We start from the raw sequence: 25,931 nt of genomic DNA, 5'->3' as shown, positions 1-25,931 counted from the left end.
GTTGTTGCAGTGATAGAATTTTCACACCAGTGATCTTCATGCCACGACTTGTTCAAATTTGGATAAACTTACTCATTCTCTTGATCTCTTAATGTACTTTGTATCTTTGCTAAACAATCGATATCTAATAGAAGAAGAATCCGGTTGGGTTTTCCCCTTGTGGGTTTTGCCCTGGTCATTGGACCTAAATTCTCTGTGTCTTATATTGTTCTTGGTTGTCTTCAATTGTGCATTTGGTTTATGTTCTATCTACAATTGCTTAATCTTTGTGTCTTATCTTGTTCTTGGTTGTCTTCAATTGCGCATTTGGTTTATGTTCTATCTACAATTGCTTAAATAATATTGCAACAACAAAAAAGAACTTTTGGAATAAGTAACTGTTTCAGTATAGAACATCACAATTTTAACAGTTTATGACACTTTGGTGAGCTTGTACTTTATCAACACAACAGGTCGTAAGATATCTTTGAGGAATCAACACTATGGAACAAGAATGACAAAGGATGACACTGTGGCATCATATTTTATGAAAATATCAAAAATTAGAGATCAACTTCAAGGGTTTGGTGAAACTATATCTGATTCTGAATTGGTCACCACTGTAATCAATGCTTTCCCTGAAACTTGGGATGATTTTGTTGGAATCCTTTATGCTAGAAAAGAAACTCCTACTTTTGAAGAGTTATTTGTTGCTTGCACTTTAGAGGAATCAATATTAAAGGCTAAAAGCAATACTCAACCTCTTGATGAAGATTCTCAAGCTTTTGCAGCTAGATCAAGGAGGAGGTTTGGAAAGAAGAAATTTGGATTTCAAAATAAAAACACTGGTAACAAATCTCAAGATAATAAAGATATGTCCAAAGTCCAATGCTATGGGTGTCATGAATATGGGCAGTACACAAGATATTGTCCTAAGAACCCTAGGAACAAGAAGAGGAAGGAAAAGGGTCAAGCATCATCAACTGAAATGAAGAAAATATAAAGAAACCTAAGGAATAAAATCACAAGGATCTCTACTATTGAAGATAATGAAGAACATGGCAAGTGTACATAGCAATAATCCTACATCCACTTTTGTACCAGAAGACAATCTCATCATGAAGATCTAGAGGAAGTATAACGAAGGCAGCCAAGGCTTTGGTAGATAGAAGAAGAGCAAAGCAAAGAATGTGTTAAGAAATCTATCTCGAAATCAATGATCTATTTGTTCTAAGATGAATTTTGAAGTATTCCTTGACTATGCCTAAGAAAAGTCAAGATCTAGCTTGCAACAAGATAGAAATTCAAAGCAAAATTTATGAAGATTCTTCCAACCATAAGGAGTTGATTTTTTATGAGACATTTGCTCCAACTTCTAGGTACACTACAATTGGGTCAGTTGTTTCTATTGCAGTCTCCATGAAAAGACATATACTTTCTGGATAGGGTAATCAATTAAGAGGTGTACATCTAGGGTTTGAGGTTCATGGAAAATAACCTCACAATTGCATATTAAAGAGAATGTTATATGGTACTCTCATATTGATGCTTAGTTGACAAAGTTTGGTTCTGTGAAAAGTGAAGTTGATTGGAACTTGTACATCATGCTGAGAAATCTATAGGGCAGTAGTTACGATGATTTCTCTTTCTATGATAACTGCTGGTGATATCTTTTTACTTTTCTTACTTCTTAACTTCTTCTCTTATTATTATGTTCATTTATCATCAAACAGCTACCAAGAACAAGAAGAACAATAGTACACAGGATATAGGCTGCAAGCCAAAGCCAAAACCTCTCCACTTGAGAGAAAAACCCGTAAATCTCTTCTCTTCTTATAGATTCTTCAATTGACAAATTCCAAGACCTCTAGACCAAGACCAATACCCTTCCAAGACCAAGTCTGACCTCTCTTCATGATGTGCTTCCTTTGTCCAAGTCAAACCCAATCAAATCTCTTTCAGCAGCACAACTTCGACCCCCAGCTTCAGAATTTCAGCCTCTACTGTAGGTCTGAAATATTCGGCCCCCACTGATTGCTAATGCATCCACACGTGTGAGCGCCATTTAGCTTTCCAAGGCCTGCCAGCAACTTTACTTGCTTTGCTTCCTTGTCTAGGGCTACAAGATGGCCTAGTAGGCCCTTCTTCCAACAATTGTGATCCTCTTTCAGCAAATAGAGAATTTCGGCCTTGAAGCAGCAAACCTTAGCCTTCCTTCTTTGCACGTGTGAGATAGAATTAGCCCAGAAACTACTTCCCTTGTCCTCTTCCTTCTTTGCTAGCCTTTTTCTACTCTTCCTTTGCTTGACATGGCTCCTCAAAATAGGTTGACTTCTCAGCTGCCATGCCGACTTGTTCTTGAAGGATATTTTGACACTTTTAATTACAAAACTAATTTTCTTTACAAGTTACAATGTGCCCGATGGGGTCTTCAACTTATGAAAATGACTCTTTTGATTTCTTGACCTAGGACAAACCCTAGAAGCACTCAATGGGTGCTTGACCTCTAAAATAAAAGACCTTGAGCATGAAACCCATGCTCCAAAAATAAAAATAATAATTTTTCTTTCATTTTACAAAATACAAGAATCAAAAGTACATTTCATATTTATGAAGATCGAACCTAGTTACACATTTTTCAACACTCCCTCTTAACTAGGGAGGTATTCATAAATGGTACATGGACATTCTCAATCTAAAGAGATCTCATAAGAAGAGTCGGATTGGTAACCCATCTGTTTAGCATCATAACAACCAGCAAGGCCTTGACTAACAACTCTATCTCTCCACAAGATCAGAGCACAATGTTGGCAAGACCAATGATTTATAGACACCATCATCATTGTCTCTCAAGGCACATACCCCACTCGGGTGTTCACAGAGTATGTCCTTCTTGGACTATTCTTATCTTGGATAGCTAGTCCTCAAAGAATATCAATCCTTGACTACTCTTATCTTGGATTCGTTGTCTGATCCTCAAAGAGTATCGGATGCCATATGTTTACCCAATCCTTCATTCTGTCTTCCCAATTGAAGACAAGAATGATGTGTCTATCTCTCCCTCTCAACTAGGGAGGATATATCAACCAAACCAAGCTTGTCTCTCAAATATACAAGCTTCTTATTAGGAAGAGAGTTGTCAATATGCCAGCTACCTACTCATCGGTGGATATAAACTGTAGCTGCAACACACCATCTTGTACTAGCTTCTGAATGTAGTGATACTTATTGTTTATATGCTTTGTCTTTCCATGAAACACTAGGTCTTCAAACAATCTTATACAACTGGTGTTATCACAATGTATCATTGTAGGGTCCATTGGTCCTTCAAACAAGTCGGACAGTAACTTCCTCAACCAGACCGCTTCTCTACTTACTTCATAGGCTACAATATATTTGTCCTCAACACTACTTAAAGCAGTGGGTTCTTGCTTTCTGCTCATCCATGAGATCATGGAGGATCCCAAAATAAAACATCCTCCTGTAGTGCTCTTGCCATCCTGCTCACTGCCTCCCCAGGCGAAATCTATATATCCAATCAGGTGGACATCATTCCTCTTTTCATATTTCAGGCAATAGTGAATTGTACTTTGCAGATATCTCAGAATGTGCTTGGATGCTATCCAATGATCATGCTTCGACTCAACTTGGAATTGACTGAGAACATTTACTGCAAAACATATGTTTGGTCGAGTATTCACCAAGTACATCAGTGAGCCAATCAATTGTCTATACCTAGTCGGATCCATTGGGCTTGATTTAGAACTCCTTAGTCTTTTCAAGTTTGTGATCATCGGGGTTGTCATTAGTTTGCAATCCATCATGTCAAACCTCTTCAACATCTCGATCACATACTTCCCTTGACCTAGATAGATCTCATCAGGTCCCTGCCAGACTTCTAGTCCCAAATAGTAGTGCATCAACCCAAGATCCTTCATATCGAATTCTGTTGCTAGTTGCTTCTTGCATTCTTGGATTCGACCTTCCACACCTATCAAGAGAAGATCATCCACATACAGAAGAATAATCACAGGCTCACCTTTTACAACCTTGATATAGAGATTCGAATCAGCAGAACTCTTTGTGAAGCCCAATCTTTGTAGGTATGCATCCATCCTAGCATACCATGCCCTTGGTGCTTGCTTAAGGCCATATAATGCCTTCTTCAACTTGCAAACATAAGCCTCTCTATCTTTGACTTCAAATCCCAAGGGTTGCTCTATAGACGTCTCCATCAATTATGCCATTCAAGAATGCAGTCTTGACATCCATTTGATGTATATTCCATCCCACCTATGCTGCCAAAGAGACCAGTAAGCGTATAGTTGTATACCTCGCTGTTGGAGCAAATGTCTCTTCATAATCGATGCCTTCTTGTTAAGAGAAGCCCCTAGACACAAATCTTGCCTTATACTTGTCAATACTTCCATCTACTGCATGATTTATCTTGTAAAGCCACTTGGAAGTTACCACGGACTTGTTTTCAGGCCCGGGTACGATCTCCCATACCCCATTCTTCATTATCGATTGATATTCTTCATTCATGGCATCTTTCCATTCTTGATGATTGACAGCTTCTTCAAAAGTGGATGGCTCTGCTTCTATTAACTTTGTCATATATGTTGCATACCCTGAATATATTTTTGGCTTCTTGCTCTCTCTAAATGTGCCACTAGCTGCTCCATGACCCTTTGCATCTAATAGAGTGTATTTCAACCAATTAGGTCTCTTTCTAGTCTTGGGGATTACCACAGGTTGTATAGGTTCACTGGGACCTTCATCTTCATGATTTGATTCTTCTTCCTCCCTAGTAACTTCCTCTTCAAATACCGGAAGTTCTTCATCATTAGAATCCATAGGGAGATCCTTTGATTTCTTGAATGCAATACTTTCATCAAATATCACATCTCGACTGAAAACTATTCGGTGTCCTCCTTTTATGTAGATCCTATAGGCCTTAGAGGAGTTATTGTAGCCAACAAATGTTCCCTTCATGCCTAATGGATCCAACTTCTTTCTCTTGTCCTTTGGTATATGAATATAGACAAGACAACCAAAAATTTGGAGATGATCCATGCTTGGTTTCTTCCTAGTGAATGCTTCTTCAGGAGTCATGTTATCTAGTGACCTGTGGGGACTTCGATTTTGTATGTATATAGTTGTCTTCGTAGCTTCACCCCACAGAAATTTCGGCAAATCTTGATCATGTAGCATAGCTTTTACACTTTCTTCAATGGACCGATTCTTTCGTTCTGCAACTCCATTTTGCTTGGGATTATATGGGACTATCAGCTCCCTCTTAATCCCAGACTCCTTACAGAAGGCTATAATTTCCTTGGATGTGTATTCTCCTCCATTATCAGACCTTAATATCTTGATTCTCCTTTTTGTAAGGTTCTCTACTTCAGCTTTGAATTCTTGAAATTTGATAAATACTTCATCCTTGGATTTCATTAAGTAAACCCAAGTTTTCCTTGAATGGTCATCTATGAATGTGACATAATATAGATGACCTCCAAGTGACTTTGGAGTCATAGGACCACAAACATCGAAATGAATAAGATCCAAGATTTCTTTTGACCTTGAAGCACTGCTTCCAAATGGTCTCTTGGTGTTCTTACCCAATGCACATCCCTTGCATGATCTTCTTTTAGTTCGGGGATGCCATTCACTATTGAATTTAGGGTTGGTAAGATTTTGTAGTGAAGATGACCAAATTGTTGAAGAATGTAACTAGTATCAGTCTTCATAATTGTATTTAAGTCATGTATTTGTCAAAAGAAAGAAAAAGAATTTTTATTATTAAAGAAATTGACTTATTAAAGCGTGGGTTTCATGCTTGGGTCAATTGTTTATAAGTCAACACCTCCATTGCAGGCTTCTAGGGTTTATGTCAAGTGTCTTTGTCCATGTCATAATGTAAAGAACCCTTCTTGGGATTTAATTGTCAAGAAAGAAATTTATTTTATTGTAAAATAGGTCTTCTAGGCCTCCTCCACCAAGTTGGCCTCAACAAAGGAATTCGACCTCACAGACTCACTATATAAAGGCAACAACTCGACCTCATTTGATACAGACACTCAACAAGTTCGAATTGCAGTAGTTGGACGCAGAAAAAGTGCAAAATTCAAGAAGTAAGAAGGAAAGGGATAGCAAAGGAGAAGGAGGTCGTTATCTAGCTAACGAAGTCGAAATTTCCTCTATCTTGTCTCACACGTGCGAAGAAACTAAAGCTGCAAAAGGGCCGAAATTGCAGTCTTGAAGCACTATGGTCGAAGATTTATCCTTGATGCAATATTGATGCAGTATTGATGTAGTATCAAAGCAGTGTTGATGCAATATTGTTGCAGTCGATCTTTGAAGGTTGGAAGAACAGTTTAAGGGTTGACTTGGTGGAGGAGGAAGGTCTTTGGGTCTAGGGTCTTGGTCTATCTCAATTTGAATTTACTGAAGGAAGAGTTCTAACTGGTTTTCCCCTATAAAGGGGTTTTAGCCCTCGCTGAGTGCCTACATCTGGTGTCCATTGATCTTCGTGTTTTGCTTTTGGTAATTGCTTGATGAAACAAAGATAAAGGAAGAACATAAAGAAGTTAATAAGAACACTAAGATTTCACAAGTAATTATCAACATAAGAAAATCTTTCTGCCTTTCCAATTTTCTAACATGGTATCAAAGCTAAGGTGAAGAAGGAAGAAAAAGGCAGGTTGAAGATCTATTGAAGAAAAGGAGATCAAGGAAAGGTCATTAAAGAGGATCATATAAAGGGATAAGCCTACTATCTACAAGAACTATGTCAAGCTCAATGAAGGCAGAAAACAAACTAGAAGGAGCCTCTAACTACAGGGCCTGGAAAAAGAGGATAGATCTTATTCTCGAAAAGAACAAAGTTTTGAATCTTGTTCAAGGAAAAATCAAGAAGCCTATAGATGAATCAAGTGAAGTAGAGAAAGCAAAGTTCAGAGAAACAAAAATATTGGCTATGAACCTAATAGTGGATGGAGTTAAGGACAACCTAATTCCATACATATCCAACATAAATTCCGCTCAAGAAATGTATGAGGTTCTCACCAAATTATTCACCATCAAGAACATTGGTCAAATAGCAAGCCTCGAGGATGAATTAAGGACTATTAAGATGAAAAAAGACGATATCGTATCATCCTACTTTCTAAGGATATCTAGAATTAGAGATGAACTCCAAGCAATAGATGAAGTTGTACTGGAAAACGAGCTCGTAATTACTGCTCTTCTAGGACTACCAAATTCTTGGTGTGTTTTTGCTTCAAGGATACTCCATCATTTGAACAAATGTGGAATGCATGCAGTGAAGAAGAAGCTCGAGTATCATTAGTAAACAACAAGAAGGGGGATGAAGAAGAAAACACCTCTAATGCCTATTCTACTCATCACAATAAGAAGGGAACCTTCAAGAAGTTCAAAGGACCAAAGAAGAAAGTTGACCTATCCAAGATTGAATGTTACAATTGTCACAAAATGGATCACTGCAAAAATCAATGTTCGGAGAATCCAAGGAATTGGAAGAGAGAAAGAGATCAAGCAAATATTGTTGATGAAGCTCCACCGAAGAAGAACAAGATGGAAGAATCTGAAGTCAAAGACTTATTTGCTAGAGACTCTTAAGGACACTATCCCTTGCATATCCTTCTACTTTAAGTTTTGCAATGTTTTCCTTTATGTTTTGATTTCTAGAGTTTGCAAATCTAAGATGTCTTGTTAGAACATTTTTGAATTATTTTGATAAGTTATAGGTATCCCTCAAGATTGGATTAAGAAGGAGCTCTCACCATTTTACCAAAGTATCTTATTCTTGGTCTTCTCTTTAATGTTAGGTTTTTCTCTCATATCAAGATTTGTTTGTATTATATGTTAATGACCTTTTTCTTTGCATTTTTCTTGGTAGGAAAAGATTGCAAAATACACAAAGGTTATGAAAGAGACTTCAAAGGATAGACTTGAAGCATGGTAGTAGTTCTATTGCAAAGGAAGCCCTTCAAGAATTAATGTCCTACAAGTTTTGTTAAGGAACAACTCAAGGTATGTCTTAGAATATAAGCTTTGTTATAAAATTCTCTTCATGTAAAAGGTATGTTCATTCTCTTTTGAAATTTTCTTTACATTACTGACAACGTTATGTCTAGGGTTTTGAATCACAAAGATTCTTGTTAGGGTGATTAATCATTAGATTGAATCTACCCTCATGATATTATTTGATCATTCTTTTGTAACCCTAACCTTTAGGGTTCACTACAAAACCCTAGCCTCTTGTTGCTAAGGGTGTGTCAATATTGATTATGAAACCCTAGTCTATTTAGGGTTGTTGATGAAATCTAGAAATCCTATTCTTTTGATGTTTAGGTTTTGGTATTGTTATGATAGAAACCCTAGCCCTTTAGGGTTTGTTGTTAATGTCTAAATTATGTATTGAATCCCTAGATCTTTAGGGTTTGATGAATTAGGGTTTGTGAACAAAACCCTTGTAAGTAAGATCCTAGGAATAAAACCCTAGGTGTGTATTCCTCCGATCAAAACCCTAGCCTAAATGAAATTGATGTATACCTAATCTTGATGTATTAATGTTTTTGTCTTGGGTTTACCTAATAGATATGGATATTGATTTGAGATGCTAGTGCATGAAATCCTAGATATGTATATGCTAGTAAGCTAATTGTTGATATTTTATGAATTCTAGGGTTTGTAACAAAGCCCTAGTAAAGATTAATATTTTAGGATATAATGATATTGGTTTCCGATATGATTTAGTTTTGATAATAAAAACTAGGGTTTGCAACAAACCTAGTAGAGTCTAAAATTGTTGAAACCTTAGATGTATAGTAGGATTGTTATTTGATTCAATTATTGATCTCTAAGGCTTTGTGTCTTGAAGATGGATTCGAGGGTCTGTGACAATCCTAGCAAGAAGTTAAAATCCAGTATGTAAAAATGTAACCTTTGCTGATCTAATGTCTAAAGGTTTGAATGATTATAATGATATGATTTGGATATAGTTAACTTCATGTTGTTGTATGTTTGTATTTGGTTGTACTTGTTATTAAAGTTTTGCAGGTACATGATCTTCAAGATGTTAATGATGTTTGTGATTGAAGCATGATGAAAGGAATTTATAAGAATGATGATGATCAAGATGACCTTGATACCATAAGAAAGATGAAGCATTGAAAGGCTGAAGTTTTCCTCCGATGTTATAAAAGAAGGAAGTGGTTGATCTCCCTAACTTGAGAGGCAACCTGGGTATATCTCCCCAGTTAAGAGGGAGGGCATATATGACAGTGAATACTTTGAAGTAAACAAAAGTATTATCGATAAATATTCATGAAACAAAAGACATGAGAAGATCTGAGGATGTATTTGGTGTTGCTGAAGAAATGAAGAAGAAGAAAGCTTCCGACAAATTATATATGAATAACTTGATGATGAAAGCAGCATCAGGATTATTGAGGACCCCAAAGGTTTGTGTTTACTTGTATATATATTTGAAAGCTTATTGCTGATTGGGGTTTGTGTTTGTACAGGTAAATCTCTCCACAAGAAGATTGAACACTTTGGAAGCATGCTTGGAAAAATGGATATATTTGGTTTGGTTTATTAGGGAGAGATGAAGCATCTAATGGCACATGCTTGGGAGGACATTTGGTCAGCCTGTGTGTTGATGTCTAGATCCCGAAGAGGGAGGGTGACATTGGTCATGGAGCTCCGACCTTGGATACGCACCTATAACCTTGGTTTGATGGTTAGTAAGTAAGCCAATGGTACCTAGAGTGGTTGAAAGCTTGAGTCCATCTTAGTCCCACCCGAATAGAATACCTCGGTCAAGTTTCTAGTGCACGGCACTAAGTGTGTTAGAAATATTCGTAGTTCATTTTGGAGATCTTCCATCTACCTCTATATATGTAATTATGAATACCTCCCTAGTTAAGAGGGAGTGTTGAAGAATGTAACTAGTATCAATCTTCATAATTGTATTTAAGTCATGTATTTGTCAAAAGAAAGAAAGAAAAAATTATTATTAAATAAATTGACTTATTAAAGCATGGGTTTCATGCTTGGGTCAATCGTTTATAGGTCAAAGCCTCCATTGCAAGCTTTTAGGGTTTATGTCAAGTGTCCTTGTCGATGTCATAATGTAAAGAACCCTTCTTGGGATTTATTTGTCAAGAAGGAAATTTATTTTATTGTAAAATAGGTCTTCTAGGCCTCCTACACCAAGTCGGCCTCAAGAAAGGACAAGTCAGCTTCAACAAGGGAATTCGACCTAACAAACTCACTATATAAAGGCAGCAACCCTACCTCATTCGATACACACACTCAACAAGTTCGAATTGCAATAGTTGGGAGCAGAAAAAGTGCAAAATTCAAGAAGGAAGAAGGAAAGGGTTAGCGAAGGAGAAGTAGGTCGTTATCTAGCTAAGGAAGTTGAAATTTTCTCTATCTTGTCTCACACGTGTGAAGAAACTGAAGCTGCAAAAGGGTCGAAATTGCAATCTTGAAGTTGAGCCGAAATTTTGATGCAGGATGGTCGAAAATTTGTCCTTGATGCAGTATTGAAGCAATGTTGATGCAATATTGTTGCAGTCAATCTTTGAAGGTTGGAAGAATAGTATAAGGGCTAACTTGGTGGAGGAAAAAGGTCTTTGGGACTAGGGTCTTGGTCTATCTCAATTTGAATTTACTGAAGGAAGAGTTTTGACTGGTTTTTCCGCTATAAAGGGGTTTTAGCCCTAGCTAAGTGCCTACATCTGGTGTCCATTGATCTTTGTGTTTTTCTTTTAGTAATTGCTTGATGAAACAAAGATAAAGGAAGAACATAAAGAAGTTAATAAGAACACTAAGATTTCACAAGTAATTATCAACATAAGAAAAATTTTCTGCCTTTTCGATTTTCCAACACAAATCTTCTATGCCAAAGTTCACATGGGCTAACTTCAATGTGAACCAAAGCTTAAGCGAGGGGATTTAACAATCTGTAAAGTCTTCCTTCACCAATCCCAATTATTCTTGCATCTTCTATGCTTGAATTTTTATCCCACACTACAACCTTTCCATCAATGAAAGCAACTCTATCGCCCTTGTCTTCTAGACATGAAATGGAAAGTAACTTCTTGTGCAAACCTGGAACAAATAAGATATTGTTGAGACGAATGTTTCCTCCATTCTCCAACTCAAGTGAAGTTGATCCAATTCCTTTCACAGGGTAGCTTTTATTGTCACCAAGCTCTACGGAGTAAGAGGACTTTCCTTTTGATAATGTCTTTAATTGCTTGTGTTGACCAATCATATGTCTTGATGCTCCATTGTCGATCACCCAAATATTCTCATCTTGAAACGTTGCAAGTGAATTTTGAGAATAGTCCTTCATCCTTTGTAGATGTCTTGGTCACTTCCTTCTTAGAAGAAAATAGGAGATCCCATACTTCTTTGATGGCCTTCTTGAGTTGACTTGCCACCTTTGTACACTTCTTTAGGAACTTCTTCAGTGTAGTAGAGATCTTCATGATGCCCTTAGACAACCTTAACTCTAAAACCATGTTGAGAAATCTATAAGACAATAGTTAGGATGATTCCTCTTTCTATGATAACTGCTTGTGATATCTTTTTACTTTTTCTTACTTATTAACTTCTTCTCTTTTTATTATGTTCGTTTATCATCAAACAGCTACCAAGAACAAGAAGAACAATAGTACACAAGATATCGGGCTGCAAGCCAGGGCCTAAACCTCTCCACTTGAGAGGAAAACCTGTAAATCTCTTCTCTTCTTATAGATTCTTCAATTGACGAATTCCAAGACCTCTAGATCAAGACCAATACCCTTCCAAGACCAAGTTTGACCTCTCCTGATGATGTGCTTCCTTTGTCCAAGTCAAACCCAATCAAATCTCTTTTAGCAGCACAACTTAGACCCCCAGCTTCAGAATTTTGGCCTCTACTGCAGGTCTGAAATTTTCAGCCCCCAGCAATTGCTACTGCATCTACACGTGTGAGCGCAATTTAGCCTTCCAAGGCCTCCCAGCAACTTCACTTGCTTTCCTTCCTTGTCTAGGGCTAGAGGTGACCTAGTAGGCCCTTCTTCCAACAACTTTGATCCTCTTTCAGCAAATAGAGAATTCGACCTTGAAGCAACAAACCCTAGCCTTCCTTCTTCGCACATGTGAGATAGAATTAGCCCAAAAACTTCTTCCTTCATCCTCTTCCTTCTTCACTAGCCTTTTTCTACTCTTCCTTCGCTTGAATGAGATGTGAAGTGAATGTGTCTCAAGGAGGTTGGTCTTGAAGGGTATTTTGACACTTTTAATTACAAAAATAATTTTCTTTACGAGTTACAATGTGTCTGATGGAGTCTTAAACTTATGACAATGATTCTTTTGACTTCTTGACCTAGGACAAACCTTAGAAGCACTCAATGGGTGCTTGACCTCTAAAATAAAAGACCTTGAGCATGAAACCCATGCTCCAAAAATAACAATAATATTTTTTCTTTCATTTTACAAAATACAAGAATCAAAAGTACATTTCATATTTATGAAGACCACGCCTAGTTACACATTTTTCAACACATCAAAGTTGTAAAGAATGAGCTAGACGTTATATAGATGATGACTAGTGCAGAGCATTTCAGTTTAAGAGGGAGATGGTAGTAGAATTTGACATAAAGGATCTTGGTTTGATGCACTTCTACTTGGGACTTGAGGTTTGGAAAAAAAACCTGATGAAATATTCTTCTGTAAAAGGAAAGATCCTCCAAGTTTGGATGATGGATTACAAACCTATTTGCAAAAGTTATGATATTGTTGATCTAGCATTATATCGGTAGCTTATTGGTTCTTTGATTTATTTGATTACACTAATTTTGATTGGGTTGGCAGTGTTGTTGATGAGAAAATATATTAATAGTGGTTGTTGCTATTTGAGATTGGTTGTGGTTTCTTAGATAAGCAGGAAGCAAAATTTTGTTGTACTGAACATTGCAAAAGATGAACATATGTAGTGAGTTGGCTCTGAAATTTGTTGGATGGATTGTTTGATAGTGTGTTGGATTCGACAGTGATGATCAAAGTTGTATATAATTGTCAGAGAACCTAGGTTTTCATGGAAATTCAAAGCACGTTGTGATTAAGTATCATTATATTTGAAACATGGTGTAGGATGGAGTTGAAAAGCTACAGTATATCTCCACTGACAAATAGGTAGTTGATGTATTTCTGAGACAAGCTTGGACTTGTGGATAACTCCTCCTAGATTGAGAGGGAGTGAGGATGGACACCTATTTTCTCCCTGTGTCATGTACTATGACCGATTAGGATTAACACCCTATGTCAAGTACATGGACCCAGATAGGGAGAATGGTAGATTGGATAAGCATCATGGACTAACATTCTTGTGTCATGTATTGTGGTCGATTAGGATTAACACCCTAAGTCAAGTACATTGACCCGGTTTAAGAAGAATGGTCTAGTGGACCAACATTTCCTTGTGTCAAGTATTGTGACTGATTAGCACTGGCACCCCTAAGTCAAGTACTATGACACCGAATTAGGAAATGGTCCTGTGGAGGACATACTCTGAGGAACCTAGGTGGAGTATGTGCCTCAGAGAGGCGGTTGTGTGGTGTCCTGTTGAATGCCTCCCAACATTGTGCTCTGATCTAGTGGAGAGATAGAGCTTATTGACAAGGCCTTGGTAATTTGACAATGTTGGTTATGATGATGTTATTGATGATGCTTATCAATCTGGATCCTTTCTTATAGAAGTTTTCAACTTGAGAATATCCTGATGAGTCATTATGAATACCTCCCTAGTTAAGAGGGAGTGTTGAAATTGTAACTAGGTTCAGTCTTCATAATGTATATTTATCATTAATGTATTTATTATGATTTGTCAAGCATGTTCTTAGTGTTAGAGTCAAAAGAAAGAGAAATTGAATGTTTATTATATGTTGTAAGACCACAAGATGACCAAGTCGGCCTAGCCCTCGTAAAGGCACCTATTCGACCCTCCTGAACAACTATACATGGAGACCTATTCGACCTACTTGGAGTTCATTCAATCATCACAAAACAAGTATCTTCTGCACCTAGCGAAGGAGAGAGAAGCCAAGTTAAAAGAGAGAGAAAGCCAAGTCAAAATCAAGAAGAATCTTCCATCTCTGACTGAATCTTTAACTGCTACAGCTCGCACTTGTGGAGGATTGTTTTTCTATGGAAGAGGCTGAAATTCTCTGAGGTTAGTTGTAGGCCGAAATTCAACCCTAGTTGTAGATCCGAACTTTTGTGGTTTGACCATATTTGAAGTGAGTTTGACTAGTTTTACTTTGACTTTGAAGGAGACTTGCAGGAAGGTTTTGACTTGGTATCTTGGTGGCAGTTTGGTATTGGTTCTTAGCTTGGATATCTCTCATTTTGATTTGATTCTATAAGGAAATGATTGTTGGGTTTTTCCCCATTGTGGGTTTTCCTAGGGTAAAATTGTGTTTTATCTCTTGTGCATTGTGATCTCTATTTCCTTGAATGATTGAACAAATGTATAATTACTTAATGAAAAAGACATAAAAAGTAATAAGACATCTAACTCTCACAAGTAATTATCAAGAAGAGAAATTAAGTGTTAGACTACGTTAGACTACATTCTCTTGGTTTCTCAACAATCACAAACAAACATTTGCTTCAACTCAAATTGACATTGAAGCGAAGACTAAAGAATAATGAAGTTGGTGGCAAAACGTGTGATTGTAGGGTGCCGCAACTCTTTGTTTCTGGTGCATCTTTTCATGAGGCTAAGAACAAAAGTATGGTTATATATGAACTTGGGGATGTTCCTAGCCATATCAACCACCTCCTTGATGAAGGAGAATTTCCCCATATCCTCAAGCATCAAATCGATACAATGTGCATGCATGGAGTCCAGAACAATGAGCGGTGCATGTCCATAAGCATCCTACTAGAAACCACATAATTAGTTGCATTATTTGTTATGAGTTGCGCCACATTATGCAAATCAATCTCCTAGACAAACCCATCTAACAACTCACATATCAATGTTGCATATTTTATAAGAGTTGATGCATCCACTGATTTAATAAACATTGTACCTCTAGAACAATGTACCAAGAAATTTAGAAGGGTCCTACCCTTCCTATTTGTCCAGCCATCAAACATCATTGTGCATCTAGAGATCTCCCATGACTGCTTCTGCCAATCTAGAGTTGATGCCTTTTTCTGCTTGAATGATTGGCCCCTGCAACTCCTAATATGTAGCACTTTTATACCCAAGGCCCACAACAGCAATAGCATCACACATTTCCTGCCAAAATGGATTGTTTTTGGTTACGCTGAGAGGTAAGTCACTCCAGAAAAGACACCTCCCCAAAATTATGCATGCTTCTTGCTTCTCCCTTTTTTTATCAGTGACTTTATTGAAGGTTGTGCTCCGACTCCAGTTCGTGAAACAAAAAATGATGACCTCCCACTACCCTCAAAAGGTGAAGTTGTGGAGCCCCTCCCACTACCCTTGGGGTCAGTCTCAGAGGTAGATATCCCTGAATATCTTCCTGTACATTCGTCCTTGTTTGCAGTTGCCTCTTTTTTCTTTTTGTCCTTTGCATAAATTGCATCATGTGCAACTCTCATAAGCTCCAAGCTAGATTTAGTACAAAGCCCAACATCATGTTCATGGATTTTAGCCATAGGGTATTTCAATCGGAAAAACCCATCCCGTCATATGCAGCCCACATAATTTGCAATTCAATATTTGTCAATTTTTCCGATATTTAGGTTCCCCATACTGCGAAAATAGGTCCAAAGGATTTGGCATATTTGCAATGGAAATGTTTAAAGGACAGCTTCAAAATTCATTCCTAGGGCACCAAAAAGACAAAAAAAAATGGCTTTAAACCCCCACTACACAAAAAATAAAAGCCTCCTCAATTAAAAAACCATTTTTTTGCAAATTTTAATTACATAATTTGCAATGAAAAATGGCATAACAGGGTGCATAAAAAAGTTAAAAACAAAAATCAAACTTGTTGTCCAAATATGGAGAAAACCCTTGAATTAGTTCATGGGCATGAAAATCATAGCAAATGACAAAAAAAAAGAAGGAAAATGTTGGTAGACAAAGACGCAAACAATCATATGCCTAAATGTATGGAAAAAATCATTAACATGGGGGTATTTAAAAACATACCTGTGAATGGAAGAAGTGAAGTTTGTCTAGCTGATTTGGCAAATGATCTTGAACCTTTGATCCACAAAAAAATCTTTGTTGGTGATGATAATAGTTGTTTGGCCCTCAATCCCTCCTTGAAAATCACCACAAGCTCTTCCCTTTCCTTCTCCAACAACAACAAAGAAAAATGACCAAAAAAACCCAAATTTTCTTTTCAAAACCCACAGGGTCGGGCATCCAGTGATTTTTCACCGAAAAATCGTAACTTATTCAAAAAAATCACGACTTTTTCAAAATCGAAAAAATCACAATATTTAGTTGACAATTTTTCGGGGGGGGGGGGGGGGAGGGAAATCGGCAACTTCGCAATTTTTTGCCGATTTTTGCAACACTTGTTTGATCAGAAGCTTGAGACGACAATGATCCACTACAATAATAAGAGTTTTATCAAACTCTCAGAGAATTCAGTGTTTCACGATAAGTCAAAGCACATTGAGATCAAATACCACTTCATCAGAGATGGGGTGTTGAAGGGAGCACTTAAGCTCCAATATATTTCTGCAGTTGGCAGACATTTTAACCAAGCCCTTGGTTAAAGGCAAGTTCGTCTGGTTTCAAGACAAGCTTAAGTGTTAAGGAATACATTCCTCACTAAGAGGGAGTGTTAGTATTTGTAGCTCAAACAGGGATTCCACAAAGGTGTCTACTTATGGAAATCGTCATTAAATGTATCCTAGGCTTTTTCTAGATGTTCACTTTGTTAATTAATTAATAAAGTGAATGCTTTTTAATTAAACTGACTTTTAATAGAAAGTGACTAAACTGAGTCACTTAATGATTTAATTAAAAGAGAGTCATTGATCTCACAGTTCGATCTTAACTATCGAAGATTAGGTTTTTGGATCATGTCAAAGTTATAAAAGAAAGAGAGGGTAAAGGATAGACACACGGGGCATTCATTTTACAAGTCGCGTGAGTGAAGGAGAAAATCAGAGATCTGATTTTCAGCCATTGGCAAGGATTTTTCACTAGTAGTTCGGCAAGGAGAAGTTAGCCATTCAGAACCAAAGAGAAGAGTAGCCACACAGCCCAGCAAAGCAGGTCATAGAACCAGCTATACGGATTCCGTACGGATTGCAGAGCAGGATGCCTCGATTTCTGTGCAGACTAAAATTTTCAGGTTTGTTGTTTGTTTGATTAATTTCTCAAAGCCATTTTCCCAGTAAGAAAGCTCTTGTAAGTTTTGAAGATATTTTTAAATGGTGAACTAATCTAGAAGAGTATTAATAATTGTGCATTGTGCGTGATTATTTTTATCGTTTTCCACTGCACGCAAGAGTTAATAATACCAGCAAGTAATTAGATCTGATCTGTTTGCTTAGATAACTTGTTTTAGGATAGTTTAACATGCCCTAGACCTAGAGTGCCTAGTGAAGCTTTGCACTAGGCGGTAACAAGCCTATAGAACTATTCCATTGATTTACCAACTATAGTACTTCCATCATAGATTCTTCTAGATATCTGAAATATGTTGTGTCACTTGTTGTTCAGTACATTCCATAAATTATTATTCAACTAGTAGAAAGATATCATTGAAAGTATCTCATATACTCTGATACACTTCCATTTTATGAATTTACAAATCACCAAATATTTTTGAAGTAATTGCAATAAACTTAATGGGGGGCAAAAAATAAATTATGATACCCATCTTGTTAACATGGCAAAAGGAAAGAAAAGTTTAATCTGTATAACAAAGAATAGACCAACGCAAGTTGGTATACCAATCTAAGCAAGTAGCCATTCTTCATTGCTGTCATCAGTGCAACAAAAGACAAGGAAAAACAACATTTCATGTTCAACATTTCTAGTGCTGCTAGCTGTTGTGTGTATTTGAATTTTGCAAGATAAATGGAATGTTATGTCTTAGAGCAAACTGTCAAACAGTGAAACTAGGATATTAATTCCTAATTTGGCTAATTCTTATGCCAAATTTGGCCTTATAGAGTCCATTAGACTTCTGTTTGATTTTATATCCTTTTCTAATACTTGTATGCTTTTCTCAGTGCTGGGATAATTAGGACAACTAGTTTAGCAAATGTACCATAACCTTCACTTAAAATAACAACACCAGAATCACAAGCATGTCGAATGACAGAGAAACCATGCCATTGAAACCTAGAATATGTGAATGCGATATTTTTCTTAATTTCATCAGGCCTATGTTTAGCAGATAGAAGGTGCAATATTCATTATAAAGTACATATTGAATTAAGAACAGAGCAAATCAGACATTTCTCACCATGCTAGTATACAAGCCTATTTCAATATCACTTATTAAAGTAGACCCAATCATATTGCCAAGAATATCTTGCCTTGATAGTGACATAAATAAGTACTGGAAGAAAGTTGTCAGCCCCCGGAGGATTTGCATTTGACGACATGGACGCATTAAGCAGCAAGTTATTTATAACCCGACAACAGTTCAAAATGCAAGCAAGCTTATCTCGAGGGGCTCTAAATGTATTGATTTTCTGTAGCTCCTTTTGTGCAAGCTGTAACAAAACAAAGCAAATTGATTAGTAGCTAAATTTGGCCTCTTTCATAAGATAGCTATATGAGAGATGCTTAACAGGTAGATGTTAAAACTCAGAAGAGACTCAAATCAACTCACATCTCTAGAAAGTGGTAAACACAAGATTGTTTCATGAAAAATATTGGAACAGTTTACAAACAAGAATCAAGGATAAGATGGCCAGCATGTTATGAAACATAAGATGAATCGTAAATGTAGTTGCAACACAAACATGTGAGATAATCTAGCTGCAATGAACTTAAATCTAATTGTGGATTGGATTTGGCCTTCAATCTCAGGGACACTACTAATTTTATAGACAGAAAAGATTTTGCATATTTTTTCCATGAAACTGTTGTTGAGAAATTCCTAGTGTTATCAGAAATTCCCACATTGCAAAAGCTAAAGGGAGTCCAAAGGCGCTAAGAAATAAGCACTGTCACCTCACATCGAAGTTAGTGCTTGCTAACTTCAAGGGGGTGTTCCTAACTGATCTAGGTACTAACTGCAAATTCAAGAGTTATCAATAACAGCTAAGTTTAAAGTAAATGCTTCATGACCCATAATAAATGTTCAATTAATTATAAAAAACAGCCAGCTAAGTCCATCTTAAACGCTGGAATTTCACATGGAAAATGATGCAAAAAAGACTAGTCTAAATTATGGACATGAACCCCAACGTGTTAAATTTTGTAGCTATGGTTGTTCTTCATAATATTCTTTTGTATTTGTAACATTGAAATATGAATTATATTTGCAAAAGGAAAATTTTATCAAGCATGTTCTTCGTGCTTGCAAGAAAAATAAATTATTTATTTGTATGCTCTTTAAGAGCGGGAAAATGAAAAATTATTATTTCTATTTTTGCCTCCACAAAGACCAAGTCGGCCCTCCAAGGATCAAGTTGGCCTGCCCAAGAGACGTGCCCCTTTGCATGGACGAACAACTATAAATAGAGCCTATTCACTCTCCAAAAGACACAACTTCAGATTACATATATCTTTGAGGCTTATGCAAAGGTCTGAGGCTAATACAAAGAATCTAAGGCAGATATATCTCTCTATAGAATGTGAGTTCTGAGGCTCAAATTATCTCTGTAACAGTCTGAGGTCTGAGCCTATAACAGTGCAAGTTCTGAGGCTATAACAGTGCAAAGTCTGAGGCTGTAACAGTGTGAAGTCTGAGGATGTAACAGTGCAAGTCCGAGGCTGCGACAGAGTGCAAGTCTGAGGCAGATGTATCTCTGTAACAGTGCGGGTCTGAGGCACATATACCTCTGTGGAACAGCGCAGATCTGAAGCACTCTCTCTGTGGCCCATCTGAACTTGGAGGCAGATATAGAGGACTTGTTTCGGCCCTATTTGGATATCAAATATCTGTGGCATATCTCTATTTGAGTACGCATCCTAAGGCAGAGTTGCAGGACCTCTTGGAGACCTTAATTCTGTAATATATCTCTGAGATACAGTAGGCATTCTGAGGCTGAAGTTTGAGACATAGTGCGAGTTCTAAGGAAAACTTGGAGGACATTTTATTGACCCTGTTGCAGAGCTTCTTTGGACAGAATCCTGGAAGGCTGACTTGGTCTTTGGAGGTTGGTTGACTTTGATGTATCTCTTGTTGCATTGGTTCTCTAAGGAAAAGGTTGGCTGGGTTTTTTGTCATGTCCCCAATTTTTATTTTCTGCATTAGAAGCAATTTTGGAAAGAGGGGACATTTTGGGACTTAGGAGAAAAAGGGAAAATTGCAGCTCTAGTGGAATGTGGGGGCCACAAGAAAGAGAAATTCAACCCAAGGAGGGAACTCGCACTCTTGGAGGAGAGAGAAAAGAAAAGGAAGTGCGAATTAGGGGAGAGAGAGAGAGTGGGGACCACAAGGGGAGAAGAGGCCAGCAAATTATAAATAGAGCTTGAGGGCCTCACTTTTGGCATCTTTTAGTCATTTCACAATTCAAACCTTAGTTCTCTTGAGTTGTTTAGCCAAGACAACCGTGTTGTTTAGCATAAGGAATTTCCAAGTGGAAATTCGAACTCTTCCTTCGGTGAACTTTAAGTGTCACTTGTTACCCACCATTTTGTGGGTGATATCCCAAGGGGAAAAAAATTCTCCAAGATGGTCCTTGGCCGTGTTAAAATTGGCAACTAGGACCAATTTCCACCTTAGGACAGCTCATATGATGGAGATGATTATTGCATTGGATTCCTCTTTTTGAGAGGTCCAATTTTGATATAAAGATCATCTCATTCTGACACGCAGAAGTGGAAATTTGAATTTATTCTCTCTCATGCACAAATTGTCAAAGGTCGGCCTCAGTGAAATGTAAGCTCAAGAAGCCCAATGGATGTGTCTCCTCACCCTCAACGAATTGTATAAGTAGAAGTGACCTCTCTCCTCATTTGGACATCACTCGAGTCATCACATCATTCATCTCTCTCTCTTCTCTTGATTGGTCCATACAGCTTGGGCAGCCTCTCTCTCTTCTTCGCACGTGTGGCAAGAGGACGAAAATTTCAGGGTTAAGTGCTGGCCGAATTTTCAGAGGAACAGACCAGAGTTGATCAGGGCTCATTTGACCTTCTTTGACTTCGGTTTTCAAGGCAGAATTTTGATTTTCCTAGGCTGAGTTGCCGGGCACAAAACCAAGATGTTTTGGGCAGTTTGACTAGCATTGACTTTCTGGTTAAGGCTGAAGTTTCACTGTAGTTGACTGCAGATTTGTCAGGACTGTTTTGGGCAAGTAAATTTGATATTTGTACTCTCTCTCTCTCTACTGAACTATTGAATAATAATAAGAAGATTTGATCAAAGGGTTTTCAACTTTTCCCCACATTGGGGTTTTTTCATGGCATCCGCCAAATCTTGTGTTCTCTTGTCTTGGCTTGTCTTCTACACATGATTTTATGTTCTATCTGTATTTACTGTCAATGTGATTAAATTAATGTGAGTACTACAGAAAATAATTGGAAATTGTCATTGGGTTGATAAGCAACATTGAAGTAAATTGTGCTAAAGCATAGAACATATCATTGTTATCTAAAATTAACAAGTCGGCAGCCAGCAGCCCCTTGCAGCCACCAACTAGCTCGTTGTGCCGCTTCTCCACCACCTAAGCCAGCCATGTGGTCCCTCACCCATTTGTCATGATCGTATGTTTGAAGGTGGGCCTCCCAAACCTAAAGGTATGTCTTGTCATTTGGTAATTGCGTATTGTAGTTTACTTATTATGGAGACTTTTGGGCATGAATTAATGGAGGGATTCGGCGAAAAGAGTGGGTTAGGTTTGTGCTCTTGTCCCCTAGACCTCTTTGGGATGTTACCCTTGGACCCTAGTCCCGTGGGATCTCTTTTACTGACCTTTGGGCTCTTGGGATGGTACTTCATGGGAAACCTCGATTTTGGTTGTGTGGTCCTGCTCCCTCATCCACATATATCACTTACCCTCCGCTCATTATAACCCCATTCATCATTTCTCCCGCCTAGGGCCACATTCCTCCATTGGATCCACATAGGGTTAGCCTCCCCTTCCCCTTGCTCACAACTTGGGTTGACCATGGAACGATACTCCAGAGGTTGATGTAGCTGAAAAGAAAAGTAAAAGCATAATTGGCCACATTCAACAGGAAAATGTACCACAAAATGCAAAAGATGGTCGGGACAAACACATTTAGCACGTGGGCAAAAGCCAATGCATGAGCTCTACCCCATTCTCATGGCCATCACCTTGGTTCCTATAGGCCCTAGATGAGCCTCTTTTATCATTCAGGAACCCATGATTGTCCCAACCCCTGGTGGGAAATGAACCACCCCACCTCAAAGGGGGTATCCACTGCTATACTTTACATATCATGCTCTTACTCCTTGAGCCCTGAGCAGTTAACCAAAGAAAAATCATAAAAGGAAAAAGGCATATGAAGAAGGGTGGAAAAATCAAGGTCGGGGTAACTCATGTACCACGATTGCTCCCTCCTATACATTATATACCCAAGTGTGGGCTTCCCCCTTATTAACTACCCTTGTACCTTGGAATGTAACCCAAGATTGCCCCCTCCATCCCCTACTCCGTCCCATCGCTTTATCACATGCCACCACCATTTGAAGGATGTACCTTGAACATATCATCCCCTTTAAAAGTAGAAACCATCTAATATGGTACTTGGTTAACCCCCCCTTGGAGCTTGGAGAGATTAGCACATGCCAAAGCCCACTATGGAAGGGCATGCCGTTATGAAGTGCACACATGTTATGCAGGATTACAGATGATCTCCATTTCAGGTTTGGTCTCCCTATATGGGATCCTAAACCTCCAGAGGTATACATTGGCACATGTAGGGTGTGTGTAGAGAGCCATGGGCCTCCACAGCAGTAGACAGCATTCCATGGATCCCCAGAGATGTTCAGAGATTGTTTGAGTTTCATCTATTGGACGAGGAAGGTGCACCTGATTCACCATGCCCAGTCGGCCCCACAATTGTATCATGCACTTGGTAGATGACCCAGGACCTATATGATGATGTGGCATCACTTGCACCATCATCCGAGCCCTTGTAGGTGGTCTACAGGCATCTTCGATCAATTTGGAGACCCATGAGGACACTTGTGTGCCCCCACACCGATTGAGAGCAACACAGGTGATGCAGTGGCATCGGAGCACCCTTAATCCAAATTTAAATTCCAAGCTGTGAAAGAGGAAATGTGGACAATCATTGCAAACCGGGGCAAATTCTGTTTAAACAGAGCTAAATTGATGGAATTGATAAGTCTCTAGAAGGCTTGATTAAATGTAATTATCTGCCATGTATGCGAATAGAGAGATTTAGGGGTATGATTGAGCGATTTGTGGGAGGAAATCGTGGATCCTAGATGATCCACGCCTTTGTAATTTCCTATATAAGAGAGTCTGTGTTATGTGAAAGATATAGATAGGTATACAATGTAGCCACAGGGCGATTTGTGATTCGGGCTATGAGGCCTTAGCCTGTAATCGAGTTCTGTATATAATTGAAATATGCGTGTTATCTGAATTTTGTGTCTGTGTATTGTTTACATATACGTTCTTTACTGTAAATTGATTAACATGCGTGTGCGAGTGTAAGGGACGAAGTTCCTATGAACTTCGCCTTAAACAAGTATGGCAGAGATAAATTTGTGTTGTAACGCAATTCCACCGATAAGCGAACGAGAGATCCGTTGGATTTGAGAACAGATCAACGGAGGAGAGTTTCAATCGCAACTGGAGTCGATTGAACAGCACAGCGGAAACCGTCGGATCGGCCAAATTGACGGATAATAATGGCGGAAGAGGAATGGCGGAGATTAACACCACGTGTTAACAGAAGGATGGAGCAGTATTCCCAAGTGGGAAGTGGTATCTCACGTGCCCTAAAGGTGGGAAGCGGTATTCCTAAAATTCACGTGATTAACCTTAGCGGTCGACACGTAGCACGAGAAAACTACTTTTCTCGCGTGCTCGGGTCTTGATAATGATCGTGCAAGAATCTGCTCAAGATTGCGCGATAGCCGTTGGATCACGCGGGATTGATCGACGGTAGAGATTAGCCAAGCTCGTTAGCGAGCGGGTGACGCGATAGCCATTCAATTAGACGGGTCAGATCTTATGGTGATTGCGTCGGAAGATATGCGTGAGTTAACGTTAGAAACAAACGCGATAAGGTTTTATACAACGGGATTAAAACCTCGTTGAGTTCCGGCCATCAAGACCGTTCGTTGGTTGATTGATCGGACGATAATCGCATGTGAACATGTGCGTGGGTTAACAGACCTGAGCGGACCCGATATGTTATCAAAGAGGGTTAAATTTTATTTGGGTTCCGATCATAAATGTCAAAAAAATCGTGTTCATTCCGGCTGTGATAAATAAAATAATAAAATGCTGTGGCCCATAACCCGCAGGTCCACATGTTTGAGAAAGGATGCAACTTTGCTGTCATCAACAGGTTTATTATTTGGAGAACAAGGGGTCAACCCCTTGTCCATTACTTTTGAGAGTCATATTTCTCATTATGGCACTTATGGACTCCATCAGGCCTCTTAGATGGCCCAACGACATGTACTATTGATCATTTGACCTCTTGAGAGACTTATTCTTTTGTTTGTGAGCTAGTTTGTTGGGCTTGTCATCAAAAGTTAGTTGTTTTTCACATTATTTTATTCTAGGGGCTAATGTAGGCCTAATTAGCTAAATCGAACTCATTAGGAGTGTATAAATACAAGTGATGTGAATTCATTTTAGCATCATCACTTGGATTGGACTTGTATCACTCTTGAGAATTTCGTTATCCTTCTTGGAGGACGAATTTTGGAGCATGGAATGAATTTTGATGTTTGGATTATTTTCTCTTGTCCTGGAGCTTCTTGATTGGAAAATTCTTGATGGTTGGATATACTCTTAATACATATAAGAGAAATTTAATGTTATTTTCTTTTCTATTTTGTCACATACATTGTTGCTAGGATTTTCCTATACTAGGGCTAATTTACTGCATCCATTTATGCGAAGTTGTGGAAATTCGGTTTCTAGATAGTGATGCTTCATGTATGGGCCATGTATTATGAATGAATGTTCCTAGAGATGCTTCTTCATTGAAATTCATCTTGATAAGCCATCAATTTTGCAAAATGAAGTATAAAGTTCTTGAAGCTGCTTTTGTTGCTACCCTAATGCTATGCGAAGTTGTCTTTCAAGCCTCCTTGACATAGAAAATTCAATTTCCATAGTCATAATTACTCGACTCCAAATCTCCCCAAAGGATTAGGCATTGGTCCACCATAAGGTGATCACCTTAAACCTATTTTCCTTCTCCCCTCTCCGCTTCTCTAGGTCTAGTCCTCTAGGTCTCCTAGGGCATCATTTATGTTGCAAACTACCCACTGAAAATTCAACCTCTTGGCATCCTCTGCATTGAGGTTTCTTGTAGGCACCCTCTAATTTTGAAGCAATTCCGACGGTCGGATTGTGAGAGACCTCAAGCCCTAGCCTCAAGATCAATCTTGCCCTTGGTTTCCTTAAGCAAAAGAGCTCATTAGGATCCTCACATTGTCTTGCACTAAAAATTCTTCCCTTGATCCCTTTCTCACTCCGGAATAGGTCAAGCATATCCTTGGTTGCTAAACCCTATCCCCTTGACCTAACCCCGGGTCCACTTGGTCCCGTGTGGTCCC

At 38.4% G+C, this 25,931-nt stretch overlaps 1 protein-coding gene across 2 annotated transcripts in view; it reads right to left on the bottom strand.

Moving 5' to 3' along the window:
* Positions 1 to 25,931, bottom strand: part of LOC149206627 (vacuolar protein sorting-associated protein 9A-like) — an 84,159-nt gene that overhangs the window by 35,447 nt on the left and 22,781 nt on the right. For both annotated transcript variants that reach the window (XM_089395499.1, XM_089395500.1), the window contains one exon: positions 18,553 to 18,732. In XM_089395499.1, the coding sequence (XP_089251625.1) occupies positions 18,553 to 18,732 (180 nt within the window). The remainder of the gene's footprint in view (positions 1 to 18,552; positions 18,733 to 25,931) is intronic.

This window comes from Pinus tabuliformis, chromosome 1_2, assembly GCF_031772625.1.
Source record: "Pinus tabuliformis cultivar Carrire ecotype Pingquan chromosome 1_2, CPIR1, whole genome shotgun sequence".
Taxonomy (NCBI): Eukaryota; Viridiplantae; Streptophyta; class Pinopsida; order Pinales; family Pinaceae; genus Pinus; species Pinus tabuliformis.
This window is presented reverse-complemented; position numbering and strand designations above follow the sequence as displayed.